At 33.9% G+C, this 21,317-nt stretch overlaps 2 protein-coding genes across 2 annotated transcripts; one reads left to right on the top strand and one right to left on the bottom strand.

The window, feature by feature from the left end:
- Positions 1-214: 214 nt before the first annotated feature.
- LOC144849860 (uncharacterized) lies at positions 215-2,061 on the bottom strand. Its single transcript, XM_078706947.1, has one exon. It carries the CDS (start codon positions 1,824-1,826, stop codon positions 570-572), a length of 1,257 nt encoding a protein of 418 aa, XP_078563073.1. The 5' UTR covers positions 1,827-2,061; the 3' UTR covers positions 215-569.
- Positions 2,062-2,255: 194 nt separating this feature from the next.
- Positions 2,256-18,829, top strand: LOC144850884 (cyclin-dependent kinase 10-like). The gene is made up of 13 exons (XM_078708382.1): positions 2,256-2,372; positions 2,731-2,816; positions 2,966-3,038; positions 3,392-3,463; positions 3,971-4,073; positions 4,459-4,661; positions 5,383-5,512; positions 5,937-6,060; positions 16,290-16,429; positions 16,649-16,701; positions 17,288-17,363; positions 18,169-18,276; positions 18,645-18,829. The coding sequence occupies exons 1-12, from the start codon at positions 2,354-2,356 to the stop codon at positions 18,233-18,235; spliced, it is 1,146 nt and encodes a 381-aa protein (XP_078564508.1). The 5' UTR covers positions 2,256-2,353; the 3' UTR covers positions 18,236-18,276; positions 18,645-18,829.
- Positions 18,830-21,317: the final 2,488 nt, after the last annotated feature.

The following is a 21,317-nucleotide window of genomic DNA, read 5'->3' as shown; positions in this document are numbered from 1 at the left end:
TTAGGATAAATGTTACCCCCTACCCCAAAAAATATTTGAAGATAAAACACTGATGATCATTACAAATGACGCAAGTACATACAATGCATCCCTATATTTTTCTTGTTAACATCGATTTTTTCACTCTATATGTCCGTGGGAAGAAAATGATACCAAAGAAGTTTAACTGTGGGGGGGGTGCACGGTAACCCCCTCCAGCCCATGGACTATATTATATTGTTACTATTATACAATATTAAACTATTGTTTAAAGTAAACTTTTACTCTACTATTTATAAAACAAAATGTCTTTTCTTCACACATACAATAATGCCTCCTTGTACAAATGATCTACCAACCTAAAATTATTATACACAATATATATCATGGTATATTGTTTGATAAAATATAATTTTGTTCATTCCTTCGGAAAGTATTTTTTATATTATACAATCCGATTTTTAAAGTTGATTGTTCGATTCGTTCATTTCTATATTATGCTATGTTTATTAAACCTGTTAGTGGCGGTTTTCATTTCTGTTGGCTTTGATTGCCACTAAATAAAAAAAAAATTGTTCATTCATCATTTTTTATTTCTCTTTTTTCGTGTGTTTTAAAAGATGAATCTTCAATGTACCTTTCACTTTGAATTTCTGTCCGCAATATTTGCATATATACGGCATCTCATCCGTATGAATCCTCAAATGCACCTTTAAATTACTGTTAACGTTAAACTTCCTCCCACAAAAAGCGCATTCATATGGCGTTTCTCCGGTGTGTATTCGCAAATGTCGTCGTAAATCACTACTGTTACCGAACTCCTTCCCACAATACTCGCATTGAAATGGAACCTTGTCCGTTTTTCCATGACGTTCATTTGGTTTCTCCCCGGTGTGTGACCTCAAATGAACTTTTAAACCACTATTATGGATAAATTTCTTTCCGCAGTATTCACATTGGAAAGGAGTTTCTCCCGTGTGACTTCGTAAGTGCGTCTTTAAATGGCAGCTATGGTTGAACTTCTTTCCGCAATATTCACATTTGAATGGTTTCTCAGCAGAATGTATTTTCATATGCGCTTTTAAACTTCCGCTACGATTAAACTTCTTCCCGCAATTTTCACACTCGTACGGCGTGTCTCCTGTGTGAAGTCTCAAATGCGCTTCTAAACTAGCACTCTTATTAAATCTCTTTCCACAATATTCACATCCGAAAGGTGTCTCTCCCGTATGAGTCCTCAAATGCACCTTTAAATTACTTTTCTGGTTAAATTTCTTCCCACAGTGTTCACACTCACATGCAACTTCTCCTGTATGTATTCTCATGTGCACTTTTAAATTACTGTTAACATTGAATTTTTTCCCGCATATTTTACACTCATACGGCATTTCTCCCGTATGTATTCGCATATGTCTTTTCAAATCACTACGTTGATTTAACACCTTTCCGCAACTTTCGCACTGAAATTGTAGTTTCCCAATCTTTCCTGGCTGGCATTCTACCGGAGGTATTCCTTTTGGTAATATCTTCCTATATATTGTTAACCCTTGAGTTTGAATATCAGGTGTTATTTTCCTAGATTCAAATGTTGTATCACCACCTGCATGAATTCTCAAATGAGCTTCTAACTGGAATATATTGTTAAATTTCTGGCTACACTCTTCGCATTCATAACCATGAGTCTCTTGCTTATGCATTACCACATGAGTTTCTAAATCATCTTTATTATTGAATATCATTCCGCATTGTTGACACTGAAACTGATCGACTTCAGCATGTAATCCCATATGTGTTTTAAGCTCATTTAACTCAAGTTTTATCCCGCAGTGTTCACATTTATATTTCATTTTTTTTGTTAAACAAAATCATGAGGCATGACCAAAATTATTGTCTCACTTCTACCTTTCTTTTTAGTATATTAATAATTAGACTAGGCCTAGCGCTATATATTAGTATATTATTATTAGGCCTACTAGTAGGCCCAGGGCCTAGCCTATATAGCTAGGCTAGATAGTGTACTCTAGGCCCTACCTACACCTCTATGCCCTACCTAGCTTTCTGCAAGTAGACAGAGAACTGGTAAGATACGAAGGATATACGAATACCAACAACTCACAAAACCCACCACCCTACCACTTAAACCCCACCACTTAGCACATTTATAACACAACAAAAGGCCCGAATTATACAACGGGGATTTCCCTTTTAGTTAGGCTCCTAGGTGCAGTCGTAAGTTTGATAGGTTCTTTGTTATTTAATAGGACACCGCCAACGATGAGAGAGAGTTTGTATTGGAAAAAAAAAGAAAAACATGTTGTGGGAGAAAATGTTTCAAAAAGATACCCCAACAGTTTTAATACTCTAAAATCTTATAATGAGTGAAGCTCGACCAGGTCAGATTATTATATTGAAACGTAGAATCGGAGGGATAAATTATTATCAAATTATAGTGATCTAAACTAGTATAATAGCCTAGCCTAGGCCTATATAGCTAGGCCTGGCTAAATAAAAAAGCTAGCCGGCCCTAGGCCTAGTAGAGGGGCTAGACTGGCCCAACTTACAGGGTTGGCCCTGTCCTAGGCCTAGGCCCCTTTTTAAAAAAACTTAAGGTCCAGTTTAATGATGCATCCTTTCATCAGCTACTCTGTGTCTATAAAAGCCCAGGGCCATGGTTACTATTTAACTATCGTAACATATTTATTAATTATTTTTATATAATAATACCAATTTATTTTTTATTTTGCTTTCCAGACAGCAGTGTGGCATTAGGCCGGTCCAAAGTAACCAAACTTACTGGCTTCAATGGTTCTAAATTTGAAATACCAGAGGAAGATCGAGTAAGTTCAAGTTACTGTAGACATGGCCATAGTTTTATTTAACAACTTGGTTAAAATATTTTTCCATATTTTGTAGGATATGTATACTATACTATGTATATACTACTGAAACTAAGCTTGTTTTATCTAATAATATTTAAATCCCTTAGATTGGACTCTGTCGAAGTGTTGCCGAATTTGAGAAGTTAAATCGAGTGGGAGAAGGGACATATGGAATTGTTTGTAAGATAATTAATATCTAATTCAATGCATTAATTGTTCGTATGTTACAGCACTAGCAAAATAGTAGTCCTTAAAACAAAACTACATGATAACAATAGAAGATATTCCTGAATTTGTTCAATTACATAATTATGACGTCGATAGAGACGAGATATAAAACATATGATTTGATCTTTGGAAGCATAATGTTTAACAACTTTTTTTGTCATTATAAAATACAAATACTGATAAATTCCAAAAACTAATTTCAATTACTTTCCTCAATCAAATCAACTGGAAAAAAGGTTTATATGGCTAATGCTATTTATGATTTGATAAAGATATGTATTAACGTCGGAATATATTATTTTCAGACAGAGCTAAAGACACAGTGAAGAATACCATTGTTGCTTTGAAGAAAATGCGTATGGAAAATGAAAAAGATGGTACAGAATTTGTTTCGCCCTTTTTAACCAACCCGTTGCAATATTGTAAAATCTTTATAAAGTATAACTACTTTAAAGGGGACATCTTTGGTACCCAACAAAGTGTCCCCTCAATTGGGTTGGTTGTAGTTTTAGTAGTCGTAGTATTTTCCCCTTACATTTGACGTGCTGTTCCAAGGGTTCAAAATTAACCACAAATTGAATTAAAGGTTAAAGGTCACCCACCTTCATTGCTTACATCTTATCATTGGAAAATATTTTTTTTTTTTTTTCATTTCATTTCATTTCATTTATTTCACTATCATCATCGCAGCCTTAGCTGAATTACAAAGATATTTACATTTTCTCAATATTAAAATTTGTATAAAAGTATAAAACCAATGATAATCATATATAAAAAAGGATGCAATTTACACAAGAAATACTATACAGGAACATTCAAAAGGTATATATATGAAGATATATGAGCATAACATGTTACTGTTTGATATTTATGTTATTGTTTAGGAATGCCGGTAAGCGGTATGAGGGAGATTAATGTTTTAATTAACATTAAACATGAGAATGTTGTTGAACTAATGGAGGTAGTAGTTGGCCAACATCTGGACAGGTATATACATTGTATTACAGTAGAACCCCTATTAAGGGACACATTTGAGACCCAGTATCCAGGGGCGTCCCGTGAATGGAGGTTAGGCATAAATAACGCATATACATATTTCTCGTTTGTTTCATGAGAAAGTGCCTCCTTATGGGAGATGTCCCCAGAATAGAGGTGTCCCAACAGAGGCGTTCTGCTGCAGTTTTCTTGCAACATATTCAGAGACTAAACCCATGCTCTATGATAGGATATTTTTTGGAGGGTAGTGTTAATGATTTTGAGATTGTGGCATATTCCAGGTGGGGTTTGGAGAAAATACAAATGGAGCTATAACTTGACTCCATTGAAAGAAAAGTATATTGATTTTCACTGGTTTTCTAAACTTTTTTTGTAGCATTTTTTTAGTGATGGAGTACTGTGAACAGGATCTTGCTTCGCTCCTAGACAATATGCCAACCCCCTTCACTGAAGCACAGGTGAAATGTCTGTCTCTTCAGATGTTTAATGGCATTCACTTCCTTCATAAGAACTTTATTATTCACCGTGACCTCAAAGTATCTAACCTCCTGCTCACGGATAAAGGATGCCTGAAAATTGGTAAGACTTGGTAGTTACGTTTTAAATAACCACATACCCTATTTTGGTTGTGTTCTATGTAATACCCAGTGATTTGAAAGGATCATAAAAATGCAGTGTGTTGGACACTGGATTACTGATTGTGAGATCTTGAGTTCGAATCCAAATATCATCGCATTGCTTGTATCCTTAGGCAAGATACTTTACTTACATTCGCCTCTCTCTACCCAGGTGTGTAAATGTGTACCCAGTTAGGTCAAGAGTAGAGTGTGGCTTGGTGGTTATGATGCTTGGCTACCACTCCAAGGGTCCTGGGTTCAAGTCCCGTCACATGTCAGGATTTTTTCTAAGGACAAAATTACAACTCCACTCCCAAAGACTTGTAATAAGACTTTGTTTATGTAGAGCATCTTGTGTATATGTTTGTCTTGTGAACCTCTGAGGGTCCCTAATGATCAGCAATTGCTGGATGGATCACCCTCAATAAATATGGTACAAAAAAAAAAAAGACACAACTTTGCGCTTATTACTAGTTGCATTATGGGAGTATGTTTCAATACGTGTTTGATCTAAAAAATGACTGGCTAATAATGTGAAGCGCTTAGAAGCATTGTGCAATAAGCTCTATATAAGAACGAATATTATTATTGTATTCCCAATTGCAATTTATCATTTAGCAGTCCCATTAATATCAATGCAATCTAAAAGCCCCTAATAATATCAATATTTGTAAATTTTACAGCCGATTTTGGTCTGGCAAGAATGTATGGTTTACCAGTCAAACCAATGACTCCACGTGTAGTTACATTATGGTACAGAGCTCCCGAACTTCTCTTTGGTTCCAAGGAACAGACAATAGCTATTGATATGTGGTAATATAACACTAGAAATTATTATAGTTTTACCTGTAATAGGGAGCTTTCGATTTTGCGACAACCAATGACCTATGACATCATATGTATTTACTATTAGCATATGTTAAGTTTGGTTTGGAAATTTTATTCAAGTGGTCAGACCCAATTTGGACCCAAAGTCCATTCCATAAGATAAGAGATTTGATGAAAAAAAGTTTTCGCTTAAGCGCTGCCTAATTATCTTGACACACTTGACACACCATTTGGTCAGTTCTAGGTCCAGTTTAAATTTTAGCTAACAATGCTCATTTCTATAGATAAGAGAGAAATTTGATAATAAAGACTCGGTTTTTCACTTAAGAACTGCTTATTAAACACAGTAATCCCATGGGGTGATTGCTTGCAAGTGTAACATTGTGGTCATTTTATTGTTCCACTTCAGGGCTGCTGGCTGCATTGTCGGGGAACTACTATCCCATAAACCATTACTACCTGGAAAGGCAGAGTTGCAACAGATTGAGATGATAGTCAATCTACTTGGTACGCCGAATGAAGGTATTTGGCCGGTTAGTGTAATTCTTATTCTATTATTACTAAACCAGGGGCTGATTTCAAACAGAATATACCAGGTCAACCCCTTATTTCTTAACAGTTGTATAAACTACTGTAGACATATTACACATTTTTGTTCCACATATATTTACAGATACAGATACAAACGCAAGCATACTCCTGTTAAACATGCCATATACCTTGTTGTAATCCGATTGGAAGGTATTTCTACCTTGACTAACGTTATATTCTGAAACCTATTAGAGTTAAAATTATATTAGGTACAATGTATGAAAACTACCGAGTTATATCAGTGGTACTTCACAGTTAGGTATATGAGAGTTAAATGATCATATGACCACCAAGAATACAGTATGCCTATTTATTTATTTATTATGCCTTTATCTTCATTCTAATATAAATGCTGTATAATGTACCTCTCGGCACTATACATTCATTTATAGATTTGTGTATACTTTTTGATTCCTGAACCTTAAACTCATTATAAGATGGTGCCTGTCTATAGGTACCTGCTAGTATATATATAAAAGGCAAACTATAATAGGAGTTTTACTGCAAGTGTGTTACCTGGTTAGATTGTGAGAACTATCTGAACTCTATAAAAACCAGACTCTCAGAAACTTTCCCCAAAATTAGAATTTTGAACGATGTTCAACACTAATATTCTAAAACACAACATTTGGACTAGGCCAAGATCCGACGTCTCCGATCCGACGAGAGTCAATTAGAACCAAATTGGAGATGTTATCCCTGATTGGCTATCCAAATCTTAATTGGTTAAACTCACTAGTAGGTGACAAACTAATTAATTGTGCTCGTCAGTTTCTCTAATGAGCAGATTTTAATTATTTCAGGTGTTAATTAGATGACATGACAATTAGTGTCTAACTCTAAATATTCCTTTGTTAATAATTAAAACAGATGGGAAAACAGTTAAAGAACTTTCACTAATGAGTCGATTTTAATGGTTTAAACCGTTAATTAGATGACATGCCAAATTAGTGTTTAAATATTAGTATTCCTTTGATCATAACTGATTAAAATAAAGATCAAATCAGTAAACGTTTTCATTATGCGAGGTGTTGGAAAGGTTACAGTGTTACCTTCAAAACAGGCAACTGCAAGAGCCAGAAAGTTACAGATTTTATTTTACCAAATAACATACATGGGCGTTTAAGTAACTGGAATTATCATAAAAAATCAGACATTAATAGCGTCTGCAGTGAGTTCTAAAAAAACTTCCAAGATGTTTAACGAAACCGAAGAATTTCGCTTCATATGTTACCTGCCTGTGGAAATTGCTACACTCGTGTTTCTAATAACCTTAATTGTTCTTTTTGGAAATTGTACTGCTATTATTTCAGTTATGTTAACAAAAGACTTGCAAAAACCGTGTTATATCATTCTAGCAAGTGTCAGTGTTGTCGATCTATTCACAGCGTTTTGGACAATCGTGGGACTAATCCACTGGCTGTCCACGGGACAATATCATTTCACCGAAGCTGCTTTGGGTAACCTCGTATTTGAAATGCTGTGTCAACTAGTCGCATTTTCATACTTTCACCACATTATTCTGACATGCGAGCGGTACCTTGCTATTCTCTATCCATACAAATATGTTGCGCACGTAGACAATCGTGTTGTTGGAAAAGTTTTAATTGGATCCTGGGTATTATGGATTTTCATGGGCTTCATTTGTGTTATTGTAACAGATTCCGCGCTAGATTACTTAGTCGCTGTGCAAGTATTATTTTTTGCCGTATGTATCCCAGTCTATGGTTGTCACACTCGTGTATATCTTGAAGCCCACAGGCAGTTTCGTCAGATAGAATCTGCGAAGAACAACTTCAAGGCAGTGCGCACAACAGCGTCTATTCTTGGTGCGTTTACTATATCTCTACTGCCTTACTTTGGTAATTTTATCTATGAACTTTACTACGACCTCTTGGACAAACCGGTTTGTTCGTATAACTTTTACATGACAGTGGTGTTCTTATACTTGAATTGCGCAATGAATCCTGTCATATATGGAATTGTGAATCAATCATTCCGTAACTCTTACATTAAATTGTTCAAAAGAAATGTTTGCAAGCGATTTAACCGAATTGAAAACAATGTAACAATATAAATAATAGAATATGTACAGGAGATATTTGGAGTGCATACTCCTATGTGTATGTATGCCTATTCTTAAAGGTATTTAATCTGTGTAAATTATATACAGTAGTTTGTAACATCTTCTGATATACGTTTAACGGTTGTTTTAAAAAAAGTAATACAATACAACCTTTGTGCTAGTACAGTTAAAGAATTTTTGTGTCAAAACCAACACATCATGGCAGATAAACAACCATATATGGATTGGAACTCTGCAAACATAGGTGATTCATTTTGGATGTTTTTGCCCTAGCTTTCGCTGAGGTGAAGGTGATGTGACATAGATCTCAAACTTATGTTCTTTTTTATTATATAATTAATAACAATATTCGTGAAATTAATGATCTTTGGCATCATCATTGATTCTCATTTATCTTGGAAGGCTCATTATAATTATATTATTTCAAAAGCAAATCGCATGTTAGGCCTGGTTAAATATGTTTAGTTTCCATTGCAATTCGTATATAAAACGGCCTCTTTATTTAAGTATTGTTTGTAGTTACCTAGAATACTGCTCTACTGTCTGGTCTCCCAATTATAAAACAAACAAGTTGAGCGAGTTCAGCATAGGGCAACTCAATTTATTTTAATTAATTTTGAAGCTGATTACAAATGCAGACTTCAAACATGCAATTTATTAGACTTATGTTATAGGTTATATATCTTATTTCTTTTTAAGTTATTCAAATCTAATATAATTAGGCTAAAACTGACAATTTATTTAATATTCATAATCCACAACGTGTTACTCGTAGCTCTTCTTCTGTTGGTATTCTTTTTGATATTCGTCACTTCAGAACAGAATCTTTTTTTCAATCATATATCTCACGTGTTACCAGAATTGTTAGTTCTTTTAAAACCAAATTATTAAATTATAATAATTTTGATGTTGAAAATGTTTGTAGTTGGTAGTTGGTCGCTTTTAATTGTACTGAATGTAATTATTTTGTTTATTTATGTGCACTGTTCTGGGTTGACCAACTAGCATAGATGTTTAGCACCTGTTTGGTCTTTCCTTGCCTTTTATATTTCGTATTGTCATTTTCTTTGTATTGTATATGGCAGAAATTTAATAAAATAAATAAATTATATTTCAGTGTCTATTTTGTTTTAATTCTAAAAGCAAGCAAATTTTAAATACAAATTTGCAAATAATATTAGTGCTCACTGTAAAATGAATGTTTAAAACTACATGCAGTCACAAAAAAAAAGCAGAATCTCGTTAGTATATTAATTTTTAATATACATCTGTATCTAGGTTCTTGTTTTGTTTGTGTAAATATATGAAAGTTTATCTTATGTTTGACAGGAGCGACGTGCATGAAGTAGAAACATGAGCAAGTATACAGTATTGTACTTACCGCAAGTTTTAAGATTGATTTGAAATGGTGCACGGCATGTAGCACTGCCGCTATAACTGCAGCTGCTGTCTTGATGTTTCTAATGACCTGAGTGGCCTAATTGTAACGTAGGAAAATGGCAGAGAATTACCGAACGCAGCGTTTGGCAGTTGCAAAGAAATTGGTCTAAAAAACCTATTTTAATTAAAAGATCCCCCAGCTCCAACGGCGCTAATATCGGACTTGCGGTTTAGGATGAGGTAGAGGAACAAATCTTAGCTTAGTGCTATTATAATATAGATGTTTGCTTCTTTGAAGATATTTTTAATTTTAAATTAAATACACATTTTCATTAATTACAGGGGTTTTCTGAACTTCTGTCTATAAGCATTTATGCTTGGCCTCTACTCAGGAGAACCAAATTTAGATGCTTTCCTGGAATACAAGTAAACAAGTAATTACACGTTTTTGTCCCACATTTATTTCTTTAATGTAATATATATGTACTATAATACACAACATGACATGAAACACTAAGATGAGATAATGCCTAGACTGAAAAATATCTACCATCAGACATTGCTTTCGGAGCATGTTCCAGTCTTAATGCTACACACTCTTCTCTCATAATTAAATACAGTTTTAGAAAATTACATTGGGTAGTACTAATGAAAACTACCGAGTTATATCACAGTTAGGTATATGAGAGGTAAATGGTCACATGACCACTAAAGCCTGATTTCCAGTCGACGTTGAGTTGCTTTGAATTAACCGGATTCAACGATTTTACAGGAAAAGTGGTTAAAAATAACGCTTAAAAATAGTTAAAATCTGCAATCATTGAAGTTAAATCATCAGTTGTAACTCTAGTATGCATGATTCAGCCAAACCCACGCATGCTATATTCTAGTAGTGTGAACATAACTACTGTTACATACAATTTACACAGATTAAATACCTTTAAGAATATTGTCCAAAACTATGTTTAAAAAACATTTTTCCATTAATTTAACTACAATTGATGCTTTGCCATAACATAAACAACTAATAATCAGTGTGTTACATATTTCTTAAATAAATTCCTGTCATTTGATTGGACGATTGTAGGTCACATGGCGTACACTATTAAATGGTCGTTTAATAGTACTTTTTTTAGCGTTTGGAAAATATTTTTTTATGCTATTGCTTTTGAAATACAACAGGTATTTTGTAATTTTGCCGCGAAGATTGAATGTTATGACTGAGATATATATGTACTAATTGAGATCAAAAAGGCATTTAAATTAGCTTTAGATCATTTGTATGATTTTGATTAATTAATGGGAACATCTCTACAAGATATGGAATCGTTGGAAAAAACATAATAAGCCTAGATTAGTTCCAGCCTGTTGAAGTTTCGTATTTGGTATTGCTGCCTTTCAGCTTAGCTAGTAGGCCTAGAGTGTTAGCCCTAGGCTCCTGTACATATTCTATTATTTATATTGTTACATTGTTTTCAATTCGGTTAAATCGCTTGCAAACATTTCTTTTGAACAATTTAATGTAAGAGTTACGGAATGATTGATTCACAATTCCATATATGACAGGATTCATTGCGCAATTCAAGTATAAGAACACCACTGTCGTGTAAAAGTTATACGAACAAACCGGTTTGTCCAAGAGGTCGTAGTAAAGTTCATAGATAAAATTACCAAAGTAAGGCAGTAGAGATATAGTAAACGCACCAAGAATAGACGCTGTTGTGCGCACTGCCTTGAAGTTGTTCTTCGCAGATTCTATCTGACGAAACTGCCTGTGGGCTTCAAGATATACACGAGTGTGACAACCATAGACTGGGATACATACGGCAAAAAAAAATACTTGCACAGCGACTAAGTAATCTAGCGCGGAATCTGTTACAATAACACAAATGAAGCCCATGAAAATCCACAATACCCAGGATCCAATTAAAACTTTTCCAACAACACGATTATCTACGTGCGCAACATATTTGTATGGATAGAGAATAGCAAGTAGTGTCTGCACTATCAAACTAGTTTGACAAAAAAGTGTAATGTGTGCAAATATGGTAGTGATATGACATCATCATGTTCATTTATGTGCACATCATATTTTTTGGGCACATAAAGTTTGATAGTGTAGCCAGAGCTTAACAAGGTAACACATTTGCAATATAGTTAGGGAATTTTAGGTCAAAAAAATGCCAATCTGTGAAATAATTATTAACAAAGGTTTTTCAGTGGATTCATGTTCTAATGCATCCCAAGTCATCCCAAAAAATTCCTCCATGAATTTTGACCTGGGGAAAGGGGTCATTTTGAGGTCAAAGGTCATTTGGTGTCAAATTAGAGATACGCCTGTTATTGTTTTAATAACGTTGTGAATTTTGAATGTACCTCATTTTATTTAGTATCAAATGATAGCTTACTTAATTATCTTTATTTTGATATATAGTTATGCAGGTATATATTGGGTTATATTATGAATTTTGGTCAATTACTACTAATTTATAAGCATTTTTTCCAAAAAAACAAAAAAAGTATATTTTTTACACCAGAAAAAAAAAATTAAGGTAGCACTCAATGGTAACGAAACTTCTCTAAAAATATCTCTCCAATATAATGATCATGTGTAAAAAAATTTGAATCATTTGATAGTTGATTGTGGACATGGGTGTAGATTGAAGTTATTGAAACTAAAACTGAGAAATATCATGTTTTTCATGTACTCTGTACTGTTTATCATGTAAACAAAATGGCCACTATTTTCATACAACATGCTATATTGTATTAAGTTAATTTTGGTGTCAAATTGTTCACAATGTATATGTTAATATTAGTTCTAATAGAAATTTTTTTGTAAAATTGACCGAAAACCCCATTTCCAGCAATTTTGACCTTTGACCTCTTTTCGCCATATCTAAGTAACGGCAGGTCGTAGAGAATTAAAACTAAGAGCAAATTGTTCCCAAGATATATATTTATATTCAGTTTAACAGAAGATCTTGCTTGAAAATGACCGGAAGTGTGGTTATTGACCTTTGACATAAATTTATAGTTTATTTATTCTAGTATTACTTCTATCACCCATTTTTTTATGAAATTTTAACCTTTGACTTGTTTTTCTCATCTAAATAATGACATGGCATAGAGAGTTGAAACTAAGCGCAAATTGTTTATAATAGATATATATTTATATTTAATCTAATGGATTATATTGTTTGAAAATAACTATACAAGAAGTACATAGGAGCCTCTTGGGATGGATTTTAATTCAAAGAGGTGTTTTGGGGGTGTGGTGGTTGTTTGGTAACATATAATATTATATCTTAATTTAAAGAAATATTTACAGAATGGTCAGAAGTTATTGGACAACATAATACAGTGTTAATATGTCACAACCAAAGTTAAATTTTGAGCTGCAGACCACGTTAAAGATTTATTGAGTACTTTTTCCCACATAGACCGATGCAAGGGACCCACAGTTCGATCTACATGTTTCCGATTCAAGGCCAATTTATAGGCCATAGAGTACCCAAAAGGTTCATTTGGGCAAATCGATAGGAGTTCCTTAAGAATCGTATGTAATAGCTTTTTCCCATATGGTCGAATCCATATTATAAGACAAACAGTTTCATCCAGATATCCATGTATCTCCAATAAAGGGCATGTATGGCCATAGAGAATCCAGAGGTTACCCCTGGTTCATTTTGGCAAATCCATATGGGTTCCTTAAGGATCAGGGTTGCACAGATAGGCTGGAATCCACAGTTTTACCCGATATATTTCTAATACAGGGCCTTATGTAGCCAAATGCATTGATCTGATACATGGGCCAAATGTAGAACTGAACATAATCATAATAATAATATCCTGGATTTATATAGCTCCTAATATTGTGAAATCTCTAAGCGATGTACACAAACTAATACGATTAAAGGGATTCCAACCATGCCAAAAATAAAACCCAAACCGAAGTAAGGGGATACGCTCTCGTCACTAACCAGAGATCGGTCTAACTGAACCTCGGACAGCATTAGTTGTGTCTCGGTCATCCCGGACTTGGGCGCCTCCTGCCCTACTTAAACTAGATCTAAAAAAATCTAGGTGGCATGGAAAAGGAGAAAAAAGGGGAGTAATATGCTTTATTAAACAATATATGTTAACAAATATGTCTTTTAAGAAGCCTCTTAAAAAGAGCCATTGACTGTGCATCTTTAATGCAGTTTGGAAGAGAATTCCAAAGCATAGGAGCTGCATAAGATAATGCACGGTGACCATAAGATGGTCTTCACTTTAGCAGGAACAAGATGATTCTGAGAATTGGAACGAAGACTGTGACAACAGGATTGTGGAGTGAAAACACGAAGAGATTTATATGTGAGCAGCAATATCTTGAAGTTGAGACGCTCCTTCACAGGAAGCCAGTGCAGTTCATGCAAGATATGTGTTATGTGGTTCGACACACTATATGGGCAGCACTATTTTGTAACATCTGCAACTTCCTAAGCAGGGTCTTGGGCTGTGCGACATGAATACTGCAGTGCAGACGTAATGATATAAAGGCATGCAGAAGTCGTGCAGTTGTTACCCTATCCAGAAATCTACAAATTAGACCAATCTTCCTAATCCCAACCATAGCAGAACGATGGCATTGATGTTAGCATCCATCTGCAAGTGGGAATCCATGTAAACCCCAAGATTTCGAACTTCTGGGGATGGCTTAAGATCTAATAAAGAAGATGGTTGCAATGGCAGAGATGATGTAATATGGATAAGCATACAGTAGAGAACCACGGAAGGGTCTAACTAGATGACCTGCTGTTGGTTCATTTTAGGCAAATCCATATGGATTCCTTAAGTATCGAAAGTGCACAGGCAGCTTTATTCCATGAACCCACATTGTCATCCATTATATTTCCAATATGGGGCTTTATGTAGCCCCAGCCACATAGTGAACCCAGAAGGTATCCATGAAGGACCTGCCCTTGGGTTAATTTGGGTAAATCCATAAATGTTCCTTTAAGTATCGAGGGTGCACAGGCAGATTTATTCCATGGACATATCTATATGAACCCACATTTTCATCCCACATACAGTATTTCCAATATAGGGCCTCTTGTAGCCCAACATAGAGAATCCAGAAGGATCCATGGAAGATCGGCCCCTGGGTTCATTTGGGCAAATCCATAATCAAGATCAAGGGTGCATATTTAGTTTTATTATATATGGTCCAATCTATGAACTATTTACCCCATATTAATTACTAATAGTAATACAAGGCCTTGTGTAGCGCACCACATAGAGATCCCAAAAGGGTCCTTAGATAGAGGGTTCATTCGGGCAAATCCATATGGGTTAGGTTTTTTTTTTTTTAGTTTATCCTGTTATGAGACAGACTATATGGGAAATGTTTGACCCATGTCCATTACAGAGCCGGTATGGCCCATGAATATAGCATGTGAGATTAGGAGGAGACAAAATTAACTTTTGGGATAAGGGTACTTTATTATACAATAACAAAATATGTGAGGTCAGAAGACATAATTAACTTTTTCGGATAGGGATACATTATGGGTGTGTTTTTGTTTTGTGTGTGTAAGTAACTGTAATCATGTTTTGTTTCGAACCTTAGTTAATATATGGCTCCTCCCACTCAGACTTGCCTTTTGGACTATGCCACCTTCTTTTAATTTCTATTATTTATTACACAGAATTGAAATTTTGACATTCTTTTAATGATTCTCTGATGAAAGCTATGATTTGTATGTTACATTTTATTTTTTTAAACCTTATTATTACCTTTCATTGTTCTTTATTATGTTTCTATTCTGCAATTAAAGGAAATAAATGTTTATTTTGAATTTGAATTTATTATGATAGGAGAATTCAAATATGTAATCGGGCTAAATGTTTTTCAGCATTAAATAAAGCTTTTTTTGAGGAAAATACCATAATAAACAATTTTTGGTAGAATAGGCCTACTTTATTAATATATATGAATATGCCCATAAGAAACATTAAGTCTCTACGACCAATGGTCTTCAGAATACAGCTTCATGACCATCTAAGGTCATGATTTTCCACCATTTCTAATTCATTTTTTATAAAATACTTTATTACAAGTAATATAAATATGCATATAAGAAACATTTTGAATGCCAAAAGTAAGTTTGTAGGACCAAGGATCGCCGAGATACATGTGTTATATGCCTTAAAAGGTCAAAGGTTATTTTCCACCATTTCTAATGAATTTTTGAAAAAATACTTCATTATAGAAAATATAAATATGTATATAAGGAACATTTTGGTGCCAAAACTAAGTCTCTAGGATCAAGGATCACTGAGATACACTTGTTATATGCTTAAAAGGTCAAAGGTCATTTTCCACCATTTCTAATGAATTTTTGAAAAAATACTTCATTATAGTAAATATAAATATGTATATAAGGAACAGTTTGGTGCAAAAACTAAATCTCTCGGACCAATGGTTACCGAGATACAGTGTCATATGCCTTGTAAGGTCAAAGGTCAAATTTAACCACTTTCCCCATCCCCTGATGTCTGGAGGAATTTTTTGGTGTATATTGGTATGTGATAGAGTATGAATCTGCAAAAAAACCTTTGTTAATAATTTTTTCACAGAAAAATCAAGATATTCCCTAACTAATAAAACTCGTTTTGCCTTTTATATTTAAGTTAGATGCACATTTTCATTAATTACAGGGGTTTTCTGAACTTCCGCTTCTCGCAAACTATAACCTAAAACAGCAGCCCTACAACAACTTAAAAGACAAGTTCCCATGGTTACCAGCATCTGGCCTGAGGCTTTTAAACATGCTGTTTATGTATGACCCAAAGAAAAGGTAAATCTAAGTGGTAACTTTGTACTAGTGATTTTAAGTTTGTCCACCAGAAAAAAAACTTCTTTTTAACAACAATTTTTATTGCGCATCTCAATACGGTACAAATGAATACCCGAAATGAATATCTCTCTAAATTGTTATGAAAAGTAACATCTAAGTCCATGGATGTTTTTATTTATGTATGCAATAATACTTTATATGTTTTGTTTGACGTTACAGAGCCACAAGTTTAGAATGTCTCCAGAACTCATATTTCAAGGAACCTCCACTTCGTAAGTATTATTATAATAATATTATAATAAATGTATAAATAGATTTAAGTTATTGCTTTGATCTTCTCAGCCTTGTACCTTTTTTATTGTATTTTAAATGTTTGCCTGAAATCAAATTTTGTTTTATACAGTATTTGAATGAACTTATAAATGGAATTATATATTTTGTTATACTTTTTATATTATAATGTAAATTTGGCGGAGTTCAGATTTTTCTGCAATGCCACTTATATTTTTAATAAACCAGAAAAAAAAAGTTGAGAGAGGAGTTTTATTTATAAGAATCTGTGTCTTGCCATAGTTGTGGTACACTTATTTTGTATTATATAACACCTACATTCCTGTCATTTCATTAGACAATTGTGGGTCACATGGCATTCAATAGAAGGTATTATATAACACCTAAATAAATTCCTTTCATTTTGAGGGTCACATGACGTGCAATAGTACGCACTATTAAACAATCGTTTAGTAGTATATGATGTCATCTTGTCCATATATTATATGGGCACATCACATTTTTTGTCACATAAATTTTGATAGTGTAGATAGCGCTTTACTCTATGCTCATCTTTTTCTATTCCAGCTTGTGATCCCAAACTAATGCCAACCTTTCCACACCATAGAAATAAACGGAAATCATCACATAGACCAGAGAATAGGTAAATATTTTGTATTGCAGTAATTTACCCAATAAACCGTAAAGCGTGGTTCCCACTAGAACGTAATGACGTATCGATGCAAAGTGCTGTATTACGTAATCACAAGTGGGAACCGACAACATAACAGTGCTGCAAACATCGCTACGGGAAATCAAATCAGTTTAATTTCTTCACGCCAACAACGCAAGGCGAAGGAACACTGGAAAACATAGTACAGCGCATACTCAAAAGTACGCAGGGTGAACCAGGTCAAAGTCTACGGCATACTAACGTTGACACACAGCAAGCAGGTTTGATTTCACGCAGACGGGTGCAAAATTATTAGAAGGGCATTTTGTTACGTTGCATGGGTTGCATGGGTTGCATTACGCTGCATCACTAGTGGGAACCACGCTTAAACAATGTACTGATATACTTGACCTCTGGGTAAGTTGCTCCACTTTACATTATGAGTTATGAATTTATCATCTAGAATTACAGCTCAAATATACATACATATAATAATATTTATTTAACAAGTTATTTTAAAATATACATTATTTTTCAGGCGCAAGTAATAAGCATGAGCCCAGAGCAGAAACACCAATAAAATATACAATTACATACATTGTAAAAACTGTTTTTCGGCACACTAAAATAATATATATATTTATTTACATGTTAGCAGTCATTATTCATTAGCAGACATTTACACTGTACTACTAAACTACACATAAATTGTGGCTTTATATATATCGTCAGGTAACTTTTAACTATTTTATGGTTTTTTAACAAATACTGCTTGGTGTTTTTTCTTCTCGTATAGGCCTAATAGGTATGAAGAATTTGGAAAATCTTTTGGGATGAATCCAATAAAGAAGAACAAAAGGTGACATGATAGATGAAGAAACACTCACAATAAAAAGAGTGAGAGGTGAGACGGTCAAAAAGAATAATGTTGAAGTTACTTTAAATATTTTAACAAAATAGAAACACATACTATATCAACTAATACCCCTTTCAAACTATAACTATTTGTTTTAAAGCTCTGTTTACACTATCAAACTTTATGTGACAAAAAAATGTGATGTGCCCATATACACGATGATGTCAAATCACTACCATATTTTGTTATTCACTACCATATTTGGATACATACACTTTTTTGTCAAACTAGTTTGAGTGTAGACAGAATAAGTTATTTGATTTGCAAGAAAGTTCAAACAAACCCCACTGGTTTCTTGGATTCTACAAGTTTTCAATTGACCAATCATAGATGACTTGTTTAATTTATTTTCACAGAAAGAAAGAAAAGAAGAAAACACTTTTAACTTAAAAAATAGAAAAATGTAAGATTTCCCAATACATATTGATTCAGATAACAATGAATATAAAATAAACATTGTAACTGGTAACTGCACTTACAACTAATATTGTCATGTGGTAGTTTCAGTTTATTTGATAATAAAAAGGAATAATTTGTCATACTTTTTATATTATAATGTAAATATAAAAATCAACTTATTTAGTGATTTATTAGGATTTTATCATTGCCATTTATTGAATTGGATTATCATAAATATACATAAATACATTAATGAGGGCACTCCGAGAGTGTATATATCCGCCTACAGTTTAATTCCTCTACATAAAACTTCCCCCTAAAATTTATTTTGCTGTGGTTAGCTTGATATTTAGTAGCATTTACTTTTGTATCATCCTGAAAATAAGTTGTTTAAATGATTTACGAAAATGCGACTGCATTACTCCGTAAATGAATGGATTCACGACTGCATTTGCGTTGAATAAGTTAGAAGTGAAATAAAACATAGTTTTGCAACGGATAATGTTGTAATCAGTTCCTAAGTTAACTGCGTAGAAGATTCCAACAGGTAAAACACAGATACTAAAGCCAACCAATATGATGGATGTTATTTTTGCTGCTTTGAAGTCGTTTTTTATCTTATTATGAACAGTTAGTGACGAAATCCTACGCGCAGACTTCCTCGCTTCAAGATATATTCGAATATGAAAAAATATTACTGTGACATATGATAATACCAACAGTGTTACATTTACTAGTAGACTACTATCCGATGAATAAATTTGAAAATACACAAGTAAACTAAAGAATGGCAGTAAAGTACTCCATACACAGATAAGAAATAATATAACCGATTTATTGTTGATTTTTATTGTATAGTAGAATGGATAAAATATAGCAAAGTAACGTTCTCCTGCTAAGATAACGTGATGAATCATTGTCATTACATGTAGAATAGCACCAAAACTGTAAGTTAGCCATCCGTTGAAGGTTCTAAAATCGTATAGTTGTCCCGTAGATCCTTAATCGATAGCAACCCATATTCCACGAAATCCATTCAATGTATCCAAAACCGATAAACTTGCGAGAATGATATAGCACGGTTGTTGAAGTGCGCGAGTGGAATATATAGCATACAACACTGCAAGATTTCCAAATATTGTACATATAGTTATAGCAATTGATAAAACAAAGAAATGTATTGGAAAATCACAATCTATTTCGTTGAAATACATTGTGTTTTAGTAGAGTAAGTCAGTTATCTTCTTAAGATGTTTAGCGGTAATGTGGAGAAAGAGCCGGTGCATCAGGCCAATACTGAATCTTCTTCTCGCACGTGATATATTTGTGTCGCTACAACAACTAAGTAAGTCTCTACGCGTAGTACAGATTAAGATTTTTGTAGTCGCATGCAAACGCGACTCTACAGCTCACTCTGTCGGTCGGTTGGTCGGTCGGTCGGTAAACTCAAATTTGCGCACGCGACTGCAGCCATGTATGGCCTTTTGTTGAAGATGCTTGTTGAACTACAGTGTGCAACAGAGGCCTACTGAGTTGCAGTCTTATTTGAATCTTGTTGAACACTTCTGTTATTTTTAATATGGTTGTGTTTGGTTAGCTTTCTCTTTACATACAATACTTCATTGTAACACCCCTACTTACAAATAATTATCTAATATTAACGAAACTTTACGGCAGTGAACTTGTGTGGTGCACGATCGATACAATATAATTTTCTAAACCTAATACATCTCTTGCGAAATATTGTATCATCAGAAACACAATATAATCACAAATAATTGTATGGTTGACAGAAGAAAAAAATTGTCATTTTACGATATTGTATCAATTGTTTGCACTTTGTATGATCAAACATATTGGTAAATGCGATGTTATCACAAAGTGTGGCCATTCAATGTCTAAGTGCCGCATAGTTGGTATAAGCCACAGGCGGATCTGGAGAGGAGAATGTCCTCCCCTTCATTTAATCCAAACGAAGGTCATGAGCACTTCACTTTACAGTACAATTGTTTTGGTCCTCGACCCGACACCACCCCTCTTCTATTTCAAAATTCTGGATTCATCCTTGTAAAGTACCACAGAAATTACCAGATAAAGTAGTCACAAACATAACATTTATGTGAATGAATAAACGGGGTGATCAAGATCAGTTTGTGTAAAGATTTTGCGGATTATTTACTTTAGCATGAGCTTCAAAATAAGTTGTTTAAATGATTTACGAAAATGCGACTGCATTATTCCGTAGATAAATGGATTCACGGCTGCATTTGCGTTGAATAAAACTGAAGTGAAGTAAAACATAGTTTTGCAACGGAAAATGTTGTAATCAGTTCCTAAGTTAACTGCGTAGAAGATTCCAACAGGTAGAACACAGATACTAAAGCCAACCAATATGATGGATGTTATTTTTGCTGCTTTAAAGTCGTTTTTTATCTTATGATGAACAGTTAGTGACGAAATCCTACGCGCAGATTTCCTCGCTTCAAGATATATTCGAATATGAAAAAATATTACTGTGACATACGATAATATTAACGTGATTGAATTTATCATTGGAGCATTATCCGCTGAATAAATTTGAAGATACAAAAGTAACCCGACTGGTGGCAGTAATGTACTCCATACACAGA

The sequence above is a fragment of the Antedon bifida genome, chromosome 8 (assembly GCF_963402885.1).
Source record: "Antedon bifida chromosome 8, ecAntBifi1.1, whole genome shotgun sequence".
Taxonomy (NCBI): Eukaryota; Metazoa; Echinodermata; class Crinoidea; order Comatulida; family Antedonidae; genus Antedon; species Antedon bifida.
The sequence above is the reverse complement of the archived record's forward strand: the minus strand, read 5'-3'. Positions and strand labels throughout refer to the sequence as shown.

Excerpts from the sequence above, each read along its gene's own strand:
- LOC144850884 (XM_078708382.1), top strand. Across the intron at positions 3,039-3,391 it reads AGGGACATATGGAATTGTTT|ACAGAGCTAAAGACACAGTG; the intron begins GTAAGATAATTA and ends TATTATTTTCAG. Across the intron at positions 17,364-18,168 it reads TCACATAGACCAGAGAATAG|GCCTAATAGGTATGAAGAAT; the intron begins GTAAATATTTTG and ends CTTCTCGTATAG.
- LOC144849860 (XM_078706947.1), bottom strand. The coding sequence starts at position 1,826 with ATGAAATATAAATGTGAACACTGCGGGATAAAACTTGAGTTAAATGAG.